Below are 24,231 nucleotides of genomic sequence, written 5' to 3'. Positions count from 1 at the left end.
TCATGGAAAGACCTACAAGAGCAACTAGAGGAAAGAGAACAATCCCATTGACAGCAGAAGAGATTGCTGCAAACGAAGAGTTTTGGGGTGAACTGTTAAAAGATGATAAAGAAGTTGATCCAGGTAAGTAAAAGTTGATTGATCAGATAGATAGATATATCGGTTACATATACTTTTGTGTTGATTCGATTACTAATATATTAGTCTATTAGATTTTGAAGATGTAGCTGCAAGTGATGATGATGAAGACATTTCAGATGACACTGAAGATGAAGTGGAAAGTGAGAATGAAGCAGATGTCAAGATTGATAAAGCAAAGGAAAAGAAACAAACAAAGGTATTTATTTATTTATTTATTTATTATAATACACCTCTTATTATCATTTCTATGGTTGATGGTATCTAATATATTTTTGATTTGTTGTAGAAACAAATATATAAAGATTCAAAATCAAAGAGAAAAAGTGCTGCAATTGATAAATCAAGTAAACCAAGTTTTATAAAGGCGATAGAAGATCAAGAAGATGGTGGAGAAGAAGAAGAGGAAGGGGATGACGATGAACCAGTTGAAAAGGTGGTCAAAAAGGCCAAAAGAACACCTCCAACTCCACAATCACCAACCATCACAAGAAAATCACTTAGACCAGCTGTACAAGCATCGATTGAAAGAAGTGAAGCTGCTCAAAAAGCAATGAGAGAACAACCAAAAAAAGTAATTAAAAAGAGAGCTGCCAAAGAAAAACAATTAACACAGGCACAACTATTGGAGGAGGCCAGAAAAACAGAAGTCATCAATCAAAACTCTTTAAATAATCTATTGTTAAAAGAAGAAGAAAGAAGAAAATCATTACATACTTCTAAAAAACAAGTGTAAGTTAAATAACAAAATATCAAAGATACATAATTAATTTGTTTTTTATTTATTTATTTTTTAGGATTACTGGACCAAGAATATTATATTCATCAAATATTAAAACTGGAACTACCATTTCATTCTCTGATGATTTTATACCAGATTGTTTAGATGAAAATAAACAAAAAAAGGATAAAGAAGCGTTAAAAGAATTGGTTGGATTGGTAAAGAGTACAAAGATATGTGCAGTCACTGGTGAACCTGCAAAATATATAGATCCAACTACTAAATTACCATTTTCAACTATATCTTCTAAATCACAACTATCAAATATTGCAAATAATAATAATAATAATAATAATAATAATAATAATAATAATAATAATAATAATAATACGATTCAAACACCAAACATGGCCAGTGGTACAACCACACCATCATTGGCATCATCAACATCATCGACATTACCAACATTGGCAGAGAAAAGAACACCAAAAAGAAAATCAATTCCAACTATAAATACTACTACAAGTGCTGAATCAAGGTATGATTAATTAATCACAATCATTTCAAATGGCAATCAATTTAAGCCTAATCAACAACAAAACACATATTGTACATATAACTAAAAAAAAAAAGGAGTGTATTGTTGTTGTTGTTGGAGGCACATTGAATAAATTTAATGTGTGATTTATTTATTATACTATTACAAATTTGATATATTACGTTGTTATTATTATTACTATTATAGATTATTTTTTTTTATGAATCATATATTACTAATTATTATTATTATTTACCTTGGTTTTCTTTTTCTATCTCTTCCTGTTATATCTATTACGTTTGTTTTTATGTTTTGGTTTTGGTGATTGTTGAAGTTGAAGTTGCTTTTGTTGAAGGATATCGAATTGAATTTGGCGTTGTTGTTGAGAGTATAATTGTTTATAGTACATGAGAAGGTGTTTGACCGATTCGAGTTCGCGTTTCTGTTGGTCCATGACGGCGGTGATATTTTCAAGAGACACTTGTACTCGAGGTTTGAAGAGGGTTGGTGTGAGGATTATCGAGACGCTTTCCAACGTCATTTTGGTGTGCACTATATTTCTGTCGCTTAAAAGTTGTCCAAAGAACAATCCAACCGTATTCAATACGTCTTTTTGGAGCTTGTTTTCCAAACTCGAGTCTGCATCCCGTTCGATTGCCCGTAGGACATTGTCGTTGATGTCTTCAGGTGATTTGGCCTGAATGAATGGTTCGTAGAGTGACTCTGGCACGAGACGATTGGGTAACTCTCTGATCCACTTTTTGAGCAACGATGCCCAAGTAAACACGCTATATATTTTACATTGCTCATCCTCTGGGTCAAATCCCTCGGTAGCAAGTTTCTCAACATCGGCCAAATTACCATTGACTCTAAAGATGCCTTCAGTCTTTAGTCCTCTCAAAGCAATGACCTTTTCTATCAATACAATGAGGATTAATGGTACATCTCCATTGTCATCACCTTGTAATTCCATCAACTTTGTCAATTCAACTCCAAACATTCCAATATCTTCTTCTTCCTCTCCATCTTCTCCATCTTGATTTTCTTCTCCTCCTTCTTGTTCTTCTTCTTCAGCTGCACTATTCTCATCATCATCATCATCATCTTGACCACTTTCTTGATTATCTTCATCTTCATCTTCTATTTCATCTGATGCTTCACCTGATCTAGCTTCATCATCATCATCGGATTGTTCTACTTTATCTTCTTCCTTTTCACCATCTTCCTCTTCCTCTTCTTGATCACCTTCTTTGATTTGTTTCTCCTTTTCCATGAGAGCTCTAATCTTGTTTTGAAGGACGTCAAATGGTAACATTGACTTGTCTTCTTTAACTTCTGTCATGGTTCAATCAACAACAACTCTTATTATTCTCTTTTGTTACTTGATTGAGTCTAAATATAAATATATACTAATATAATACAAAAATCTATATAGATTAAATAAATAAAGAGAGGGTGTAACTGTGCTGTGCGATTGGTGTTTGATAGATAATAATAATCGACCACCGATTTATAAACTTAAGTGGAGAAGAAGGCAAAAAAGAAGAATTTTTGGTTTGGGAAACCAAAATAAGATTTTTTTTGGTACAATTTTAAGGGGGACGAATTACATTCACCACCCTGAATGGTGATAGATCGGAGACACATTTTAATTGGACAATTGTTCAAATTAACCTAATGAGTTGAAGATATATGTTAATATAAATAATAATAATAATAATATGTTCATATAAATTAGAGTACAAATGTTTACTTTGTACGAGAAAGAGAGAATATTTTTTTTTTAATTTTTTTTTTTTAAGTTGTTGGTGTTGCTTTGTTGATCATTATACTTTATTGTTTTACTTTATAGTTTAATTCTTCTTCTTCTTCTTCTTCCTCAACAACATAATATATATTTATATATTACTTATATAATAAGAATAACTACTTATTAATAATGTCAGAACAAGAATGTACAGCATTTAAAGGACACGATGAAGTCCAAATTCAATTGATGCAAGAGGAATGCATCGTTGTTGATAATGACGATAAACCATTGAGACCTGGTAGCAAGAAGGAATGTCATTTGATGGAGAACATTAGCAAGGGTCTCTTGCATCGTGCCTTTTCAATCTTTTTATTCAATAGCGAAAACAAACTACTTCTTCAACAACGTGCCATGGAGAAGATCACCTTCCCAGGCTACTGGACCAACACTGTATGCTCACATCCATTATGGTTGCCAAACGAACTTATCGAAGAGAATGCTCTTGGTGTTCGTGTAGCTGCACAAAGAAAATTAAATCACGAATTGGGTGTTGCCTTTGAAGAGGCCAAGGTCGATCAATTCAAATTCATGACAAAGATTCATTACCTTTCTCCATCTGTTGAAGATCCACAATGGGGTGAACATGAAAGTAAGAAAGAATATAATAATATATATATAAACCAACCTATACTCATATGTATTATACAATGTATTCTAATCTATTTATTTATTATTTCTATCAACTAGTTGATCATATTTTAATCATTAAAACCAATGTAAATGTACATGCAGTACCAAATGAAGTTATGGATCATAAATATGTATCAAAAGAGGAATTAAAGGAAATGATCAAACAAAGTGACGAGAATCAAATCAAATTGACTCCATGGTTTAAATTAATTGCTTTGAATCATTTGGACAAGTGGTGGGATAACTTGGAAAACTTGGATCCACTCGTTGAACCATCAACCATTATTCATCGTTATTAAAATCATCATCATATCAATCAATCAATCCCAAAGACACATTTATTTGGGCCAATAAATAATCTATTACTACTTTCTTTTTTTTTTATAAATATATATATATATACTCCAAAGTAATATTATCCTTATAATCTAAACTAGATTAGATTACTTTTTTATTTTCTTTACTGGAAGTTCGCTTAAACTTGTTTGAGAAAGTAATCTACTAAGTGGATAGATACAATTACTGTTTTTACGATGACCTTCTCCATTGATGATCAAACCACCATTATTCGATTCATTAGATTGGTGGTGATGATCGGTTAAAAAGTTATCATTCATACTCATTTCAAAGCCACTTGTTCCACCTTGTTGTAGTTGGAATCCACCACTACTATTGACTAAAAATCCATTGGTACCACTAAGACTAGAGTTGAGAGATGAACAGGTTGAAGATGCAACTGAAGAGGCGGTAGTGGTAAAGGGATCGATCGATGAAGATGAAGCGACTAGTGTTGGCAATGCATTCTTGAGAATTCTCTTTCGTTTCTTCTTTTCGTTGATAAATGATTGGATTTGAAGTTTCAAAACATTGTCTGGTTTGATATCGGCTGTAGTGATTCGTACGCCTGAAAATGGATCGGTATGATACTGGTTTTGGAATAGTTTCTCCATTGTTGTTCGGTCAACAATTTTGCCCGATGGGAGAACGACAGGATCTTCCATCATCTTTGTTGTGATTGGGTCGATAAATATGGTTGGAACTCCTGCCTCATCCAGTATAATCTCTGGATGTGAAGCTAAAAATTGTTCAAAATCTCCATTACTTGATCCATTGTCGCTTTCCATCTCCATGCTCGATGAAATCGTACGTCTTGGTGTATTATTTGGTGTTGTATGTCCATTATGACCATTATTATGATTATTATGATTATTATGACCATTATGATTATTATGATTATTATGGTGATGATGATGGTGATGGTGATGATGAGAATGAGAATGAGAATTTGAATGGTTAGTGCCTATTGAAAATGTGTTGCCTGGTTGTTGTGGTTGTGGATTTACATGATTATTATTATTATTATTAGTAGGAATAGGAATTGAAAAAGTTGTTGATGATAATGATTGTTGTTGAACTTGTTGTTGTTGTTGTTGTTGTTGTTGTTGATATTGTTGTTGTTGATCTGAAGAAAAATGATTTGGTAATGGTGATGATATACATATACTACTATTGAGTAGGTTGTTAAAAGAAAATTGTTGAGGTTGTTGTTGTTGTTGTTGTCGTATCTGCATTTGTTGTTGTACAGTGATTGTGTTTTTGTGATAGATTTGATTTACAATGTCGGGTGTTAAATGTCTCGATGGTAGTCCCCAAATCTCGACACCTCCCAATGCAGGGCAACTCGATTGGAATACATTGAGAATTCTGATTCTAATGGTCTTAACATTTTTCAATAGATTGATATTTGAATGAAAACTTTGAAGTTGATTGATTTGTTTGATCTGTTCATTGAGTTGTGGTGGTAGTGGATAGAAACTAGTGTTTTCAATTTGTTGTCTATAATCAAAATGTGTATTACATTTATATGAATATAAATGATCCTATATAAAAAAAAAAGAAATATAAATATTATATAATATTAGTTAGTTTCCTCTTCTTCTTTCTTCTTTTTTATATTTCTTCTTTTACCAATTGATGTAAATTCTCCATAGTTGACATTAAAGTAAAATTTCTATATAACAATTGAGAATATAGTGCATTGGTATTTGATGATTGATTTGTATTACTATTTGTATTATAAAGTGTTCCACCACTCATCATTAGATCACCTGGATACCGTTCTTTGGAGAGATCATTATTCTTGCCACGAGGAGCCATTAAATTATGGGGTGTTGCCACATCCAACATTGCAACGGTTCTAGATCTGGATTGTGCAGTCATCAACTGATTGGTATTTTTTACCAAATCCTCCATCGATTGATCCGATACATAGATTGATATGGATTGTGATATACATGTTCCTGTCTTTGCAAGAATACCGATTCTCTCTACCTCTATTGCATACCTAGATAGAATAGACAAATAGATTAATATATATATATCTATCAAACACATATGTGGTGACGGACTGACTACCTACGGTAAGGATATTAAAATATCCAAAGGTGGTTTGGTGAATTGAGTAGCAAGGAAACCTCTTGATTTGAGTATTGGATTATCTGATATGATATTGGTCAATGCATAATCATCGGAAAATGATGGATGATCACAATAGATAGTACATCCCAATTGATGATTAGCAAAATTGACAAGTAATGACATTGTTTGGTTGTTTGTTGTTGTTGTTGTTGTTGTTTATACTATACTATATTGATAGTTTAAAGATTATTACTACCTTGTATCTGTAACGATGATGATGATGTTATTATTATTATTATTCAACTGATTAGGTAGGTCATCTAATTTAAAAAAGTGTGAGGAGGATGAGGTTAAGTAGTGTACGCTTCCTTCCCTTTGTTAGATTAAATAATATTATTTATACCACTCCCAACATCGACACCCAAATAACAAACAATCGAATGTGACTTTGGTGGGTGATGATGATGATGTGGGTATGCGTCGTGTTTGGTTTAGTTTGTTATCGAGGAGGGGTGGTTTGTTTGTTTGTTTGTTTGTTGTACAACTTTGTAGCTGCGCTGCGACGGATGATGATGGATGGCGAGATCAGAGTGATCAGTAGTTCTATCTACTCCCTCTCTCTCTCTTAATAGAATGGTTTGATTGCTTGCTTCTTGCAAATATTTGTTATTAAACAACAAGAGTGTTTCGAATTCTAGCGAGATATCTCATGTTGTGTATTTTGAAACCTTTGTGTGATATTGACCCAATATAAACCGAATATAGGTCACATCCTGTCGTGGCCCACGACAAGACTTTGAGGTTAGAACAACAACCACCAAGATCTTTAAATCAAAATGATTATAATAATATTATAGCCAATCATTTATTGATCATTTAAAAAGAAAAAGAGTCTCTCTCTCTTTGGTAAAGACATTTATACAATTAATTAATTAATTATAATGGATGAACAAGGTTTTATTTATTTAGTTCTTGGCAGCGATGGTGGCAGCCTTCTTGTTGGCAGCAGCATTACGGGAGGCCTTGAACAAACGGTGGAAACGACCGAGGGCAGAGAAACGGAGTTCTGGGGTCTTGTATTCACGGACGAGGTTCTTGATGGTCTTGGCGGTGGCTCTGTAGCTGGAGGTGTTGGTTGGGATCTTGGTGAAGGCCTTGGCTGGTGAAACCTTTGAAGCCTTGCTCTTGATGGCAACGACGACCTTACCGTTCTTGTCGGTGGTGATATCGATGTTCTTTGAACGGGCGAAAGCAGAGTGCTTGACAGAGTTAACGTTTCTCAAGTTACCTGGTTCGGCGGATAAAACCTTACCGTTGGAAACCTTTCTGAAGGCGTGGTTGTGCTTGACGATTTGGAAAATGAGATCTGACATTTCACCTATCTACAATGATGATGAAAAAAAGAGTAAGTATAACTTTGGTTCCTTTCTTTGTTTATATATAGAGTCATCATCCATCTTATTTCTTATAGAGTTTTAGTAATAGGTACTGAATTGAATTGAATTGATTGTGATAGTGATACAATTGTAATCATGTCTTTTGTTTTGAAGTGAACACAACTGATGGTGAGAATGAAAAAAAAAAATAACAAAAAAAAAACGACAAAACAAACGATGGGAAAATATATGATGTCTCTCCTATCTATGTATCATCTGTGTCTGTATGTGGTATGTGTTATATGTTGTTGTTGATGATAAACAGTAAATAGAAAAAGTATTGATTTTTGTTCTTTGATTATCACATGTTCAAAGGTTTGTTCAAAAGAATGTTCGTTCCAATGTGACAGTGATAAATAATTATATTGATAATAAAGATCATTTAATGAATAATCTATGTGGCATAGGTCATATGTCATAATAAATGTCTGTGTGTCATGTCTATCGAACAACTATTATAATCGATTTTTTATATCTCTACTGTAACAAAAATGTGAAACGAGATGATTGAATGCTGTGTGTAGACTCTATTACTAAAACTCTATAAATTGATGCTTCTCTCTTTTGTAGATGATCTCTGACTAACTCTATAATAATAATCTCTAATGTGACATACAAAAACCAATTTATTGTAGTGTTCCTTAAAAAAAAAATAATACGCGCACCTTTTTTTTTTCTGACAGCCTTCGTGAAAAATAGAAAAAAAAATTAAAAAAATTGTGATTTTTTTTACAAATGTTTGTAACGAAAAAAAAAAGCCTCAGCCTATTTCGATGTCGGCCTCACAAAATTGATGGAAACCAAGTATGGATTAATATGACAGACTATTTAATCGATGAGTGATCATTGGTTATTTACATATATGTTGGTATGATGCGTTTATTTATCTAAAAGAGTCTTGTTTCCAAATGGATTAAAAGTGACTGGTGCAGCCAATTGAGTTCTTATAGATTGTGGTTTGGTTTCTTTCAACTTGGATTTTATCTTGATCATTGGTGGTTGTTGTTGTTGTTGTTGTTTCTGTTTCTGGTTTTGGAACGATTTCATCATCTTTTTCTTCTACTGATTTGAATTTCTTAAAGGTAACTTGTTGTGAAATAACTGCTACATTTCCATCCCATTGTCTATAAATAATTAATCGAAATTAATTAATATTTTAATAATTCATTTCCTCTCTCTCTCCAAGATGAATAATAATAATAATAATATTTTAAAATGACATTTAAACATACTTTAACCATTGAACATTTTTAATCTTTGTCAAATCGGGAGCAGTAACACCTTCACCATGGAATTGTTTCAACTCACTATCACGCAATGAAATCAAAATATCCAATTTGTTTGATCTATTAACGTTTTTATGTTCTCTATCGATATCACCCAACTCTGCATCGTTTCTCTTGATGAATTGTTCTATCAAACGTGACATGTCTCTCTCTGTATATTGCTTCTTGTCGGCGATCATATGTTCTTTAAACCAATTGACTTTGTGGTCTGTAGTATCAACAACGAGCAAAGAGACGACAAGAAGTATTAATATCATCTATCTATCTATCTATCTATTGTTGTTTAAACATATAAATATATATAACATACACATTATATGATTTTTCTTATTTCTATCTTCCTTTTGATTCTTTTTATGCATCTCTCTAAAACCCTCTTTAGCTAAATACTTTGCCTTTCTAGACAATGGATGAATAACTTTTCTATCAGACATATCTCTTTATAGTTTATATATATATATATATATATTATATAATTATCTCTAAATGTAAATGAATAAATAAAGAGTACTTTTTGTGTTTTACTCTCTTTATTTTCTCACTCCAACCAAACTTTCGTTCGTTTCTTTTTTTTTTTATAATCCAAAAATTTATTTTTGTATGCGAGGGAAGGTAAAAGTGAGACCGAGGTCTACCTCTCTCTCTTTCTCTCTTTCTCTCTTTCTATAGATTTGTTTTAGCTAATTGATTTAATTGATTTAAAGATGGAGCAAACCAATAACTACCAGTGACAGGTTTGGTAAAGTTTAGTATCTGGTCAAATGTACCGTCGACGCCACCAAACATACTCTTTAGTTGATCAGCATGAAAAGAGAGATGTTTGGCATACGAGAGAAAGTAGAGACCGACTTCACCGGTAGTAGCCTTGCCATAGGGAAGACTTTGACGGACAACCTTGTCACCTAGATCGGTTTTGGTGACATGTGCACCTGGGTTTCTCTTGTCCAGTGGCAACTCGACACTCTTTTCTTTGGTACGACCAAAATCCTTTTCTTGTGTATGAACTGCCAACTTTTCCCAACTCTTTAGATCGTGTACGAATCGTTGACTCAGGATATACGATCCTCCCTTGTCAGGACCGTCTGGTACGATGGCAGCGTCTGCACGATCCTTTTCTCCCTTTGGATTCTCGGTGCCATCGATAAACCCAGTCGTATCTCTTTCTTGTTCCCATCTAAATCCATGTACCTCTTCTTCCACCTTTATACTAGGTCCAAATATTCTACTTGCTTGCATGGCCAATGTAAATACAATATCAAAATGTAAACTTTGAATATGTATAAACATATCTCTTTGGGTACCTAAAATTGAATAGAATAGAAAAGAATAATTGATTGGTGGTGTTGGTACAAACAACTAGACTCTGGTAGTTAGATACTATACTACTACTACTTACTTGGAGCAGAGATATGATCATTTCCTAATGGTACAAAGTTGATTAGTTCACTACCACCTTGACCTTTATTGATTGATTTCCAAGAGTCATGTCCGAAAGCTACGACAGCACCAAGACTAGCCTTTTCATTTTTTGTTTGAAGTGTCTTTAGATTGGAGAGGAATTGTTGGCATTTGGAACCTAGTCCACTGTAATCCAAGATACGAGCTTCAATGAAAATAGCAAATTTCATTCCTTCCAACAGTATTCCACTCTGCGCAAGTGATGCTGCCGACATTTTCTCAACAATGATAAACTCTGGGTATGTTAATAATAATAACAATATAGTCGTAATATATATAATATTATAAATCATCTTCACAAATTTCAAACAATAACAACTTAGTACTAAGTGACTATTTTTAATATTATTATTGTTTTTTTTCACCACCCATTCCATCTTCACAAAGTAAGTATCGCTTCAATTGCACTCACACCACATGTTGCAATCACAACAGCATGTTGTTTAACACACGACTACTATGTTTTTAAAAAAAATATAAATATATTTTATGACTTAAGGTTTATTATTAATTTAATTTAATTGTAAGGATAAGAGTTTAGTTTGTATTATAAATTTGTACAAATTTGATTAATTTAATCTATTTAATTGAACTAGAGATGGAGCATACCAATAACTACCAGTGACAGGTTTAGTGTAATTTAAAAGTCTATCAAATTGACCATTAAGTTCACCAAACATACTCTTTAATTGGTCTTCCATAAACGAGAGATGATGGGAATAGCTGATAAAGTAGAGACCTATATCACCACCATTGACAACACCATAGGGCATTGACTTTCTTAGTACTCTATTACCAAGAAATGTCTTGGCTACATGTGCATTGGGATCTCTTTGGTCACGAGGAAGAATGGTGCTGTTGTCCTTGGTTCTACCGACTATTTGTTCTTGGATCATTACTGGTACCTTTGACCATCGATCTAGTTCGTGTCTGAACCTTTGTGACATGATATACGATCCACCAACATCTTGTCCATCGCTAACAAGACTGGCATTGGTTCGATTGGCTGCACCAACAGGATTGACAGTACCATCAATGAATCCGATAAAGTCTCTACTTTCCTCCCATTTAAAGCAATGTACCTCTTCTTCAATCTTTATACTACCAGTAAATGTTCTATTAGTATATAATGCCAAACTAAATAATACATCCATTTGTATGCATTGTAAATGAAATAATATATCTCTTTGAGTACCTAAAAAAAATATTAATTAATATTCATTCAAACCAATTTAATTTAATTTATAGTTTGATAGTTTATACATACTTGGAGCAATGAATTCACCTTTACCTCTTTGAACAAAGTTTTTCAATTGATTTGCACTTTGATCATTATTGGTCAATACTTTCCATGCATTATTACCAAAGGCAACCACTGAACAGAGTCCAGCTTGTGGATATCTCCTTTGAAGTGATCTCAAGATATCTTGAAACTCTTTAATCTTTTTGCCAAAATTTTGGTAGTTTGTAATGCTGGCCTCTAGTATGATGGAAAACTTGCTATTTTCCGATATAATGCCATCTTGTGCAATGGCAGCAACAGAGTTTGTCGATCCAAATGGTGGACAGTTCTTATCATTACACCCTGCACCCTTTCGATAACTATCTGTGAATATTTTTTCGAGATCATCACCTCCATGATCGCCTCCATGATCACCCATTACCAATCCATTAAATATAAGTAGTGTTACCAGTATTAGGAAAACACTTAAATTTTGTTTTAACCAAATATTTTTAATTAACATATTATGTATAATATAATATTATTAATATTAATAATATCTATTGTTGTTGTTGTTGTTATTTGTGAATTTGATTTGAATTTTGAAAGTTGAAAACAAACAAGGAAATAGAACTATTTATACAAGAGTGTTAAAAAATAACGAATTTCCTTTGGTTTCAAATAGATGAACTTTATGATCTTGTAACCATATATAATTATATTTATTGTTAAACCCAAACCCTAACATAACCTAACCTAACCTAACCTAACCTCTGTCCAACCAAAGACACTTACTTGTTGGTATTGACGACGAGTATGGGGAGTAAAAGGAGAGAAGGAGGAGAATGTCCATGATCGATTGGGTTATAAAGAATAGAGTTATTGTTGTTGGTTGTTGGTTGTTGGAGAATGATGCTAACCCATATCTGTCCATCGACATCATCACTAGATATACGTTGTCAACTTATCCTCAAACTTTTCTAGTTTGTTTGTTTGTTTGTTTGTTTGTTTGTTTGTATATTTACTACGCACGGACACCAATTGAATACGATATATACTCTTGGGGTTGACACTATTATTTGGGGGTATTAGAGATGTCCTATTAAAATCGCTGCCTATTGAGAGTTTAAATTTTTATACAAAATAAGAAAAAAAAGGATTTCAAAATAATAAATCTATACATTAATTACCCCCTTTACATATATAACACTCTATCCAATCAACACTTATCGTATATAAATACAACAATACTGATGATGATATTTTTAATGGTTCAACATGATGACAGATTATAGGTGTTCCCAAGATTTTTACCTTTTTAATCTTTCACACCACACTTTCATCATCATCAGTCAATTCCACTATTGTAAAAAAATCAATCAAATCAACCAACCAACTATCTTTATTTAGTATCCAATCCAATCCAATTCAATCCAATTAAATTTCTACCACTACTAAAGTAATAATAAACTAAAACGAGATATACAATTCTAAATATAGTGTAACTCAACAAACTCTCTTTGAATCAAATAATTAAAATAGTAAATAGAGGAATCAGTGAATTTAATAATAATTATAAATAAGAGAAGAATACATCTATTTTGGTTGGGTTGGTTGGGGTGTGTCCTAAATAATACTATCTATTTTATTGGTGGTATCAATATTGTGTGCTATTCTTCACTCTCTAAATGATCATAGTAGTAGTGATAATGAACAATAATAAAATAACAATAAGTTTGAATGGAATGATGTTACCAATAGATGGTGCAGAGTTTTGTGAAGTTATCATTCTACTGATGTCTGGATCTAAACCTTGGAATAATAATTGTGCCTTGTCATAGACTAATCCACCAATATCTCTACCATTCTTTCGTCCTGCCAAATCAGCTGTCTTGTAATGGATACCACCATATCTTCTAGATAAACCAGCTTGATCTGCTGCTTCTGAAAATGTTTTCCATTGTACTGTAATATCACGAGATGGAACATCATATGGACAATCTTTTTCAAATGCAGATGATCCTAAAAAGATTAAATAAAATAATATTCGTTAATAATAATAAAAATATTAGTTTGATTGTTTCTATATTTACCTTTAGCAGCATTAAAACCATTTATATAATCATCAGAACCAGTAAATCTTTTTAAAATTTCAGCCGATGCAGCAGAGAATGTTGAATGACCACTTGTAAAATCTGGGAATGGTGGAGTTACAAAATAGGGATCTTGATAGGGAATCCAGTTGGCAAGACTAAATGATACCTTTTCGAGACATGCACCATTCCATCCAGTGACTGTATCATTACCGAGGAGATAAGGAATCATTGTGGCAGGTCTAGCATTATCATAGAATCTCTTGGAATCCCAACATACAATACCAGCATCCATTACAGCATTACCCAACATAAAATACATTTTAACATCTTGTTCGAGGGTATGATGATCTCTATCGGAAATATCCATTGCAAAAAAGTGCCAATGTCCTGGTGGAGTGACACTTGATGGTCCGTCTGCCCAATACTCTGCAATCATCTTGATTTCATCTGTCATGTCCATCGTGTACCCAACCAACTCTTTGGCCTCTTCCAATAATTGTTCTCTTGTCGTTTCGTCTTTGGCAAGTGGTGGTGGCGTGGATGATCTAATCTCAGATGGACTAGTAAACGAAAATGCTTTGACAGTTGGCCATTGAGGAGTTGTAAACTTTTGTGGTGCAGGTTCAATAGTTGCATTTACATTTGGAATGAGAAGTGGTTGCCAATTATCTGGACATCTCATAGTGGCTGGTTGTGGATCATTTCTTGGTGCATAATTTGTATAATCGGTGTAATTATTTGGTGCTCCTGGATGATCCCCTTTTTGATTTGATCCATCTCTCCATCTTGATTGTAATATTTTTGTTGCGGCTAAAAAATTAATAAATAAATAAAATAATTAGTATTATTATTTACATACATATATTATATATTATATATTATCTATTTAATTAATTTAATCATTTCATACCTAAATTACCAATACCTGCATGTACACTTTTTGTAGTATCAATGTATTTTGGGTTATATCCCAATTGTTTCATTCTAACATCTAATACTTCTTCTACTTGACCTGGCCATAAATCAGCCAATACTCTATAGGCGGCAAATGAAATAGACTCTTTTAATCCTACCTTGTCCAATGTATGATTCTTTGATCTAATAAAATATTCACCTCTTGCAAACCTAAAAAAAAAAAAACAATCCAATTAATTAATTAACTACAAACCATTTAATTCATTTAATTTTTTTGATGTACATACATCATCGTAATAAGCCCATGTATCATACATTACAGTTGATACCATTGCTAATGATCTGGAGACGATGGTTGGTGCAGGAGTTGGTTTTGAATTGTGGACGCACTTCAAAGCCATGTTGATCCAAGTGACCGCGATGGTAGCAGTTGGTGGGTCAGAAAAATTATATTCTACACTCCATGTTGTTGATATAAATAATGTCAAAAAAATGACAAATGTGAGAATAGGTAATCTATTCATCATTGATGAGGTTTTATAGATATCTATATTGGAAATATAATATTGATATTAATGCCTAATACTAAAAAACTATAAATTTGAAATAGATGGTCTATTCTATCTATCTGTCAATCTATCTTTCTATCTATCTATCTACAAAGAGTCGTTATAATTATTTACAAGTTGGTAATAGATGTTATCTTTAAGAAAAAAAAGAAAATAAAAATTGATAGTCAGAAAATAAAGGTCTATGCTTTGTTGGGTGGGGTTCATTGCATCGAAGTCTAATATCCAACCACACAACACCAACAATGAAATGTTTATTTAATTTTTCATTGTGTGTGTGTGTGTTTGTTTATCAACTTTAGCACTATGCGTTCTGATTTGGAATGTAAGGTAATAAAAATAAATATAAATAAATAATAATAATATAATTACACATACATTTTATATTTGGTCAAGTGGTAGTAGTAGGAGGAGGTAAGGGTAGAGTTGAAAGTGTTGTTTGAGATTCCTTGAATATCCATATATTGAAATGCCCGAGGTTCCATGTTAAAGAGAAGAAATACATCTAAAGTTGAGCTGCCTTCCCGATATCAAAAAGTATGCCTTTTCCTTTCAAAGATACCTTTAGATTAGATTGAAAGAAAACGACATACTTTTTGATAATCGATCAAATGCAATGAAATTATCTAATTTGTGTTTGGTTTTGGTTTTGTTAGACATTGAAGCTAAAGATTGGTTACTTACCAAAAATGGTTGGAAGAATAGAGCGATGACCTTCTTCCGTGGCGTGGCAGTACTCTCTCCACCCTCCATGTCGGAATGGTCGATTTTGAAGCGGCTGACCTCTTTTAATCTTGTACGGTAAGCTGGGTCGTGCATGACTCGTCGCTTGGAGAATGTAAGTACATCCTTTGGTGCACGTTCCAATTAGGCTTTCAAACATCTCCAACAGATTTGAAATAGAATCATCTGAGTCGGCATACTCCGAACGCTTAGCCATCGAGTGTATTGGTGTATTCAGAACTTTAGACAACATGATTTTACTAGCTGTAGTTATTAATTACTATTATTACTATTAATTATAATTTATATATGTAATAGTGCTTTTCTATCTCTATTCTCTATTCAGTCTTACGTTCTCATGACGTTCTTGCCTCTAATATAGTAAACTAAAACTAAATATCCTCAAATGGTATCTTTGAGTTTTGAAAAATAAATAAATATTAATTTAATAATTTTCCTTTTAGGGAAACTCCCTAACAGTATTGTTGATGGAGAACCAGCGGTAGTTAGCGCGTCTATAAGTGTTATTGGATGACTTATGAGAAGCTCTTCCACTCTACTTTCCTCCATTTCCTCTTGCTCTTCCTCCTGTCTACTTTTTTTTCTTTCGTCTGATGTTCGCTGAGGTTTGTTTCTTTGTTTTATTTTTTATTATTTATCCTTTTTATAACCAGTTCTTAGTACCTATCGACACTGATAAAAATAGGACAATACCGCATACCAATAATTAACTAATAAAATAAAATAACTAAATAGTGCTGCTTGGTGTATCTGGTGTGCTGAATATTATGATAATCACTTTCTCTCATTGAACAGTAGAAAATATAATTAAAAGAACAGAACTATTTAGAGTAGTTCAACAGTCAACGTTAATACAAAAAGATCCTGTTTGTTGTTGTTGTTGTTGTTGTTGGAGTGATCCGTGTCTTGTCTTTCCAACATAATTATAATTAGTTTTTTTTTTATTTATTGTTGGGAGTTGTTTTGTGTTGGGATGGTCATTATTATTATTTATTATTATTATTTATTATTAATTATTATTTACTTTTATTCGTAACCAGAAGCCATTGATTGTGCTTTCTTTTCCTCTAGTAGTGGAGCAGCCAACAAATAATCTCTAATGGTGATGTTTGGAGTGATGTTTGTGTACAGTACTTGTTGGAATTGTTGTATTTGGAAGATGACTTCGGATATCTTTCTTTGTTTGTAGAAATTGATCAATCCACCAATTTGAGGGGGATTACCATCCTCGATAAACGTCAAATCTTTGAGATAGGTACCAATAAATGGTGTACATGGAGGTTGAACCGTTGCCATGATATGACGAAGTGATATATAATTTTTCATTGGTGTAACAATCTTTTCCAAATATTCATATGTATTGAATGAATCCTTTGACAATTTCTAAATCATATTTTTAAAGAATTAGTATATTGTCTATTGTTATTAATATTATTATTATATCTGTATTTATACATACACTCCAAGTCTTTTTAAGTTTACTAACAGTTGCATTATTGAGACCGTAGATGATAGCAGCAACACCAGTAAAATTATTCAATTCAAAACAACCTTGAGCAATGGCGAGAAAGTGAGCAATGACGGTTGCTCTGGATTTAGAGTTTTTACATTGAACAATTTCAGTGACTACGAGTTGACTGACACGATTAAAGTGATCGGTCGATGCTTGGATGTTGGGTGCCTTCTTTTTGGTCCATCGTTGGTTGAGCAACTCTCTTCGATCAATCTTGGCATAGTAGAGATGATTCAAGATGGTGAGGGTTTGACAGATGTCGATGGGACTAAAATCGAGCAGTGAGATGGTTGGTGGTGTTACAACTGTTGGAATAATGACCGAGATGGCGTTGTATCTCGTCGAGAAATCCTTCTTTCTTTGGGCTTCGTATGGTGCCTTGGCGCTATTCAACAACTTGTCGGTGATTGAATTTTGAAGGAATTTCTCTAGTTTTTGAGAGAGTTGTTCTGGATGATGATCGGGTGGGTCGATAATAGTTTGAATGGGATCGTTTTCAAAATCATAGAAATAATTTATAATCCAATTACTTAGTACATTGACCACTCTTCCACGAGCAACTGGATACTTTTCATATTTCTCAATTAATAAATCCAATAATTCCAATGGTTTTGAAAAATTCCTAAATGTAAGTAAAAATACATTTACAAAATATGGATCTAAATGGAAAAATAAATAATTAAATATTTTGGTTTCTTTTTTTTCTTTTTTTCTTTTTTCTTTTTTGTTTACCTGAAATATTATGATGAGTTAATTTCTCAACAAGTTGTTTTAATGAACCACCCATAACCTGTGGATTACCATATTCATTTGATGAACAATTCAAAATTTCAATTGCCTCTACAAATTGGAAATTTTGATTGATACGCTCAAATAAAACTTGAAATTTTCCTGCAGATTGATTCAATAATTCTATATCTTTATGTTTTGGTGAGGTTGACATACTCAATTCCTAATAAATAAATAAATAATAAATAATAAATATGTTTGATTTACTTTTTACTTTTCTTTTTTTCTTTTTTTTTAATTTCCTTTACTTACACCTAACATCATAAATATTCTTGGGATATTTTGTAATGGCGATAAGAGAAGAGATTTAAGATCGATTGAATGTACAATATCGCTATCTAATTTTACACCATAGGTTTGTGATCGTTTTTCACATTCTTTGAGTAGAGTTGCAACCTTTTCACTACGACGTTTGACATTAAAGAGTGTCATACATGCAGAGTTGTAATTGTCACTGAATGGAATGTAACAACGGTAGCTACTGAGGACTGACTCTTCGAGAAAGATGTCTCCAAGTATTTGAATCTCGGGATCATAGGTATCGATTCTTTGATCCAGCTTGCTCAACAGGATTTGCGTTGATTTGATGAGCGACCGAATATCACTAAATATGCCAATGACCTCTTCCTCGGTCACCGATACATTGTCTTCGATGGACGTGTTGGCCATGGCGTTTAGGCCGAGGAACCCTCTGATTGTGGCCATGCTAGTTGATCGCGACCGAATCGTGCCCGATCCACTCATGAGATTGGGTGTCGAGTGCGAACTGCCGCCCGTTGTAATAGGCGTGGGACCTACAACTGGAGACAAATTGCCGCTGCTCGCAGTCGAGTTTAGGTCTCTTGACGATGACAAACCACCACCACCACCTCCAGAGGCCGACAGCGTACCTGCCCCCTTGTCTGCTGATCCACTCTTGTCCGACCCACTGCCGCTGCCTTGGTTCGAGAGGAATAACAATTGTTGGGTTATGGCAGGATCGCTTGGCGTAGCGATTGACATGAATGATTTGTAGTACACGTTGTTGAGGACATTTAGTTGTCTGAGGAAATTTCTCTGCATCTTTAGGAACCTTAATGCCACTTTGGTCTTGGGTGTGTTCTCGACCAATGCAACGCTGTGGTACTCGCCTGCGTGTATTTGTACCACATATTCATTGTCCTGTAATCCTCCCCAAGGTCCCTTGTCTTCGGCTGTGGGAGGTGGTCCGCCAGCTGTTGGTGGGTGGTGATGAGACAACTCCTTTACAATGCCTGGGATATTTGTTGCGCTGCCTTGTTGGACGATTCTGCCCAGTTGACCAGACTTGTTTCGTCCGACGGTCAACAGCTCCCCGCTGTCGGTCAGACACAACATGTGAAAGTTGCCCATTGCAATGGCACGCACACTGTGGCTGGCCAGCGTGTGATGGATGGGTGTAGGCTTGGCGCCCAGCTCCCACATGAATACTTCACCCATCTGGGTGAGCACACCAATCATCCACTCACCACATGCGATCTGTCTAATCTCGCCGCCACCTCCACAGCCCCCTCCATCGGCGTCTCGCTCGAGTGACCCGTCGCCAGTCATCATCAAGAGTGACGGCACACTTTGCACCTTGCCCAATTTATCCGACTGTCCCCACGTATACAATCTTCCAGCATCGGTGCTGCACATTGAATGCGTGCTCGAACACGCTACCATATTTACAAATTCCGATTTTAATCTTGATACTCTGGTTGGAGACAATCTATTATTCGTATCTCCTAACCCCAATTCACCTTGTTCGTTAATTCCCCACATATAAAGTTCTCCCCATTCATTGATTGCAGCTAAAAACCAAAATAATAAATAAACAATTAAAATATTAATATTAATATCTTTCTCTCTCTAATTCTCTCTTTTTCTTTTTCAATTTTACCTGTATGTTTTACACCAGTAGCAATACTCTTTACACATTTTAATTCAACCATTTTAGGATGATTGGAATGAGTAGTTGAACCAATACCCAATTGACCATAGGTGTTTGTACCCCATGACCAAACGTTTCCACCTTCAGTTAGAATGACAATGTGATAGTTGCCAAGTGACACTTGTTTGATTTTGTTGGCTGGATGATTTCTATCGATAAATGAGAGTGGAATGTGAGTTGGGATGGTCCGTGGTTTAACGTATTCTATGTTTTGTTGAGTCATTGACACTGTGAGTGGTGGCGGTGTTGTGGGTGTTCCAGATCCCGATCCGCCGCCCGATGACAATGGAGGTGTCGATCCACCCGATGGTGGACCATTTGTTTTGACAACCTCGTGGAATTCATCCAATGCTCCTTGTAACTGTCTCTCTTCTTGACTGTTGGATGGTTTCAATAGAGATCGCGTCGATAAACTGTGTGGAATACGTGCACCCTTGTTGTCAACAACACCACTTGATGCTCCATTCTTTGACAATGAAAGTGGTGATGATGTCGATTTTGAAAGAGTTGAATCCAATGCAAATAATGTACTTCCTGTCTTTGGATCTTGTCCAATACCTGTAAGATATAATTCTTCATCATCTAATCAAATGATTCAATCAATATTGGTTGGTTATTATTATAATTCCATATGTTTTATGTATTATGTATTATGTCATCTGATCTTACCAGTAATAAAAACAGTATGATATGATCCGCATGATATCTTTTTAACCTTTTTGTTAATATCTGAAAAGAATTGTATTTTCTTTGGAAGATCTAAACTCTCACATGTATCTCCTTGTCCCAATTCACCATTAATACCCAATCCAAATGAGTATATTGACATGATGAAATTCTTCTTCTTCTTCTTCTATCTTTCTCTTGCTTCTTTCTTTTTACTAAACTACTCTACACCCTTTTTGAATTTACAAAAGGTACTCTTCACTTTTCTTCAATCTTCTTCTTCTTCTTCTTTCTTCTTGTATTCTATAAGTATACTCTTAGAGTTGTATTATTATAATGTGTTTGCTTTGACTATAGTTATTGGTTTATGAATGATTGATTGATTGATTGATTGATTGATTGATTGATTGTTGGTATTTGTGATGATGATGATGATTTATGATAGTTCTACAATATTGCTCGTTCTGGGTGATTAAATAAATAAATAAATTTGATTGATGTATGTATATATATATTGAACAGTAGTGGGGGTTGGTTGGTTTGTTGGTTGGTAAATTAAATATAAATAAAAAAAGAAAGCCACAACATCATCAAACAAGTTGTTTTTTTTCACAACCCAAAAAGAACAAATGTGTGGTTGGGATTGGTTGGAACACAAAAAAAGTCATGTCAATCCAACCCATTCCCCATTGTCTCGATGTAATTTAAAAGTGAGTCGGTCTTTTGTCTACTCTACTCTCTACTTCCCTACTACGATCGATCCAACAACAAACAACACTGACACCTTTAAACAACAATATTGTGCAAAGTTATATAAAGTGTTAAAATTGAATCCATCTCTTTTGTTTTCCTATTTTAATCAATGACGCAATCGATCGATCATTGATTGATTGACCGATTGATGTTATAGAAATTTAGTTGGTTTTTTGTTATATCTTTTATTCTATTTCTATTCTTTTCCCAATAGATTTGAATCATAATTACTACAACAAAAGAAATCGTTGCTAAGACGTGGATGTTCTGGATGGAATTTACAAATGTGCATGTTTTTGAATAGACGTTGAATGTGTGGCCATTGAATACGACCAGTCAAAAGAATGAGTCTGGTGTGGCTGTGCGACAATGCCTCTATGGTCTTTTGAACCTTTTCAATGCATTCTTCAGACAAAAAGGGTGGATCAAAACAAATCAAATCGTATTGTTGTAAATGTTCCATGCCAAACTCTAATGGCTCATTGTAATCATAATAACTGAATCTATCTCCATATACTCCAAATCTACGATCATATTCAAATAAATGATACTCTAATTGTGATGCAATCTAGTAGATTGTTTCAAAGTAATTACTCTGTTGGTTAGTCATCGGTTGTTACAATCTATCCTATCAATCTTGTACTCTTTCTATTCTTTCTTTCTTTAATCAATCATACCTCTTCATTTGCATGAATTGTTTTAAATATAGAAGGTGTTGATAAACAAAGTATTCTCTTTTTACCATCTCTTGGTATAGTCTCCTCTGCAATGGTTTTAGCTACATGATCAGATGTTGATTGTGAATACTATTATAATAGAGTAACAATATAACAGCAGTTGAGTAAGTAATACTATTCTTCTCTCTCTGTGTCTCATCATTATGTATTTCTATTTGACCTACCCAGAATTGGGATAATTGCCAGTCCTCACCTATTTCTTCGGTTTGTTGTTCTTGTTGCTTTTGTTCTTTTAAAAACTCTTGAAGAGCTGCAAGAGAGTCTGCTCTCAATGATACTTCATCGTCACTACTATCAGACATGGTGTGTGTGTCTCTTTTACTTTATATATTAAACGAACGATTGACCAAGCTACATGCTTTTTTGATCAAATTTGCCGTCGGCAATAATATTAAAGTAAAAAAAGAATGAAACGATGACCATTATAATATGAATGACTACTTTGGGTGTGAATATATAAATAAATAATAATACATATATCTTGTTTTCTTTTTTTTTATTATTGAAGCATTGACCGATGATCGATTGTTGATTATATTGGATTGGTTATTTTGGACCCTTTAAATGTGTATGTCGATTCAATAAAGGGATAATGAAAAGGAAGGGAAGAGGATTCGAAATCGAAATCGATCAATCAATTCATTGTGTAGACAGAGGGGGTTGTTTGTTGCTTATTTGAAAAAGGCAAGCTTCTCCTTTAACCAATCCTCAGTCAAAGTTGAGAGAGTGTTGGCATCAAAAGACTTGGCGATATCCAAACGATTGACGAGGTTTTGCTTGTTGGCAGAGTAGGTCATGGCAATGGTTGGTGAGATACCCTTTGGCATAAAGTAGATGAATACGATTGGGAATGAAATTCTACCATCCTTGTGAGTGTATCTGTAGACGTAGGCAATGTATCTTGGCGATGAAGATGACATTTCCTCGGTCAACTTTTCCAATGAAATGTCTTCAATGGTTTCTTCAATCTTAAACTTGTGTTCCTTGGTGTCACAACGGACTGAAATATATAAATAGTAATAATAATAATAATAACTGTGTGTTAATAACATATACATTATGTATTGATTGTATCTTCATTATAGTTGTGTGTGCGTGTGACAAGTCCCCTCTCTTATAGTCTAAACAACCATATTCCCTTTAAACTAACTATCCACATTGTCGCATAACTACTAACAACTACTAACAACTGCTATCTACTAATAAGATATCATACAAATCATAGCACTGTTGGTTGGGTTCTTTTGCATCTTGAACTTCTTGAAGATTTCAAAGTCTTCATCATCGAGTGTACAGGTGGCCTAGATTGATTATAATAAATGAATGAATCAATGGTGGTATGAATGAGTATGGGTGATGCATTTTCAGATATATTGTTGTTTCTTTCGTTTATATGATACCAACCATTTCTCTCTAAACAAGTATATTTTAGTATATAAATATGAGTATTCAGTGCTTTTAGATTTTTCTTAAGAATGTGTTTGTTGGGTTTTTTTTTCATGAATATTTTTGAAAAATGGGCAAAAAATGGATGGATAAAGAAAACCCAATTCCGGGGAATTTGGAATAGAAAATTATGGTTGGTATCTATTTGATTGATTTATAAATTAGCCTATTAAACAATAATACAATTATTTTATTTGTTTTTTTTTAAATAAAATAATGATGGTTTCTTTCTTCTTTTCTTCTTTCTTTTTTGTGACAGGTATTGGTGATTAATCCAATTTTGTTGTTAGGTTGAGGATTAATTGTAAAGTTTGGGTTTCTAGCGAGAAAACATTCTGGTTGGTTTTGTGATTTGGTTTTGTGATTTGGTTGGGTTGAGTTTGGTTGATGATAGT

At 33.7% G+C, this 24,231-nt stretch overlaps 11 protein-coding genes across 11 annotated transcripts; 2 read left to right on the top strand and 9 right to left on the bottom strand.

Annotated features, from left to right (window-relative positions):
* Positions 1 to 2: 2 nt before the first annotated feature.
* On the top strand, positions 3 to 1,808 carry DFA_11604 (uncharacterized protein; the record flags this gene model as incomplete). Its single annotated transcript, XM_004350500.1, has 5 exons — positions 3 to 123; positions 213 to 337; positions 428 to 870; positions 936 to 1,397; positions 1,802 to 1,808. The coding sequence occupies 5 exons, from the start codon at positions 3 to 5 to the stop codon at positions 1,806 to 1,808; spliced, it is 1,158 nt and encodes a 385-aa protein (XP_004350551.1).
* A 59-nt stretch (positions 1,809 to 1,867) lies between these two features.
* gacV (RhoGAP domain-containing protein) lies at positions 1,868 to 2,739 on the bottom strand (the record flags this gene model as incomplete). Its single annotated transcript, XM_004350499.1, has 2 exons — positions 1,868 to 2,016; positions 2,199 to 2,739. The coding sequence occupies 2 exons, from the start codon at positions 2,737 to 2,739 to the stop codon at positions 1,868 to 1,870; spliced, it is 690 nt and encodes a 229-aa protein (XP_004350550.1).
* A 597-nt stretch (positions 2,740 to 3,336) lies between these two features.
* ipi (isopentenyl-diphosphate D-isomerase) lies at positions 3,337 to 4,136 on the top strand (the record flags this gene model as incomplete). Its single annotated transcript, XM_004350498.1, has 2 exons — positions 3,337 to 3,796; positions 3,895 to 4,136. 2 exons carry the CDS (start codon positions 3,337 to 3,339, stop codon positions 4,134 to 4,136), a joined length of 702 nt encoding a protein of 233 aa, XP_004350549.1.
* A 144-nt stretch (positions 4,137 to 4,280) lies between these two features.
* Positions 4,281 to 6,438, bottom strand: DFA_11601 (RING zinc finger-containing protein; the record flags this gene model as incomplete). Its single annotated transcript, XM_004350497.1, has 3 exons — positions 4,281 to 5,717; positions 5,806 to 6,181; positions 6,257 to 6,438. 3 exons carry the CDS (start codon positions 6,436 to 6,438, stop codon positions 4,281 to 4,283), a joined length of 1,995 nt encoding a protein of 664 aa, XP_004350548.1.
* A 782-nt stretch (positions 6,439 to 7,220) lies between these two features.
* rpl28 (S60 ribosomal protein L28) lies at positions 7,221 to 9,411 on the bottom strand (the record flags this gene model as incomplete). The annotated part of the gene is made up of 6 exons (XM_004350496.1): positions 7,221 to 7,637; positions 8,226 to 8,276; positions 8,308 to 8,331; positions 8,665 to 8,815; positions 8,924 to 9,185; positions 9,288 to 9,411. 6 exons carry the CDS (start codon positions 9,409 to 9,411, stop codon positions 7,221 to 7,223), a joined length of 1,029 nt encoding a protein of 342 aa, XP_004350547.1.
* Positions 9,412 to 9,640: 229 nt separating this feature from the next.
* DFA_11599 (Dyp-type peroxidase family protein) lies at positions 9,641 to 10,650 on the bottom strand (the record flags this gene model as incomplete). Its single annotated transcript, XM_004350495.1, has 2 exons — positions 9,641 to 10,278; positions 10,374 to 10,650. The coding sequence occupies 2 exons, from the start codon at positions 10,648 to 10,650 to the stop codon at positions 9,641 to 9,643; spliced, it is 915 nt and encodes a 304-aa protein (XP_004350546.1).
* A 354-nt stretch (positions 10,651 to 11,004) lies between these two features.
* DFA_11598 (Dyp-type peroxidase family protein) lies at positions 11,005 to 12,180 on the bottom strand (the record flags this gene model as incomplete). Its single annotated transcript, XM_004350494.1, has 2 exons — positions 11,005 to 11,630; positions 11,703 to 12,180. 2 exons carry the CDS (start codon positions 12,178 to 12,180, stop codon positions 11,005 to 11,007), a joined length of 1,104 nt encoding a protein of 367 aa, XP_004350545.1.
* Positions 12,181 to 13,059: 879 nt separating this feature from the next.
* On the bottom strand, positions 13,060 to 16,056 carry DFA_11597 (uncharacterized protein; the record flags this gene model as incomplete). Its single annotated transcript, XM_004350493.1, has 6 exons — positions 13,060 to 13,111; positions 13,373 to 13,679; positions 13,751 to 14,563; positions 14,664 to 14,878; positions 14,918 to 15,215; positions 15,831 to 16,056. 6 exons carry the CDS (start codon positions 16,054 to 16,056, stop codon positions 13,060 to 13,062), a joined length of 1,911 nt encoding a protein of 636 aa, XP_004350544.1.
* A 951-nt stretch (positions 16,057 to 17,007) lies between these two features.
* Positions 17,008 to 21,063, bottom strand: gefC (regulator of chromosome condensation domain-containing protein; the record flags this gene model as incomplete). Its single annotated transcript, XM_004350492.1, has 7 exons — positions 17,008 to 17,364; positions 17,441 to 18,153; positions 18,227 to 18,446; positions 18,536 to 19,345; positions 19,973 to 20,094; positions 20,184 to 20,816; positions 20,904 to 21,063. The coding sequence occupies 7 exons, from the start codon at positions 21,061 to 21,063 to the stop codon at positions 17,008 to 17,010; spliced, it is 3,015 nt and encodes a 1,004-aa protein (XP_004350543.1).
* A 541-nt stretch (positions 21,064 to 21,604) lies between these two features.
* On the bottom strand, positions 21,605 to 22,692 carry DFA_11595 (uncharacterized protein; the record flags this gene model as incomplete). Its single annotated transcript, XM_004350491.1, has 4 exons — positions 21,605 to 21,684; positions 21,885 to 22,221; positions 22,331 to 22,459; positions 22,555 to 22,692. The coding sequence occupies 4 exons, from the start codon at positions 22,690 to 22,692 to the stop codon at positions 21,605 to 21,607; spliced, it is 684 nt and encodes a 227-aa protein (XP_004350542.1).
* A 369-nt stretch (positions 22,693 to 23,061) lies between these two features.
* On the bottom strand, positions 23,062 to 23,797 carry gmfA (putative actin binding protein; the record flags this gene model as incomplete). Its single annotated transcript, XM_004350490.1, has 3 exons — positions 23,062 to 23,390; positions 23,607 to 23,691; positions 23,795 to 23,797. 3 exons carry the CDS (start codon positions 23,795 to 23,797, stop codon positions 23,062 to 23,064), a joined length of 417 nt encoding a protein of 138 aa, XP_004350541.1.
* Positions 23,798 to 24,231: the final 434 nt, after the last annotated feature.

This window comes from Cavenderia fasciculata (genome assembly GCF_000203815.1).
Source record: "Cavenderia fasciculata unplaced genomic scaffold Scf_EUAJFUG02HR96I-5, whole genome shotgun sequence".
Lineage (NCBI taxonomy): Eukaryota > Evosea > Eumycetozoa > Acytosteliales > Cavenderiaceae > Cavenderia > Cavenderia fasciculata.
This window is presented reverse-complemented; position numbering and strand designations above follow the sequence as displayed.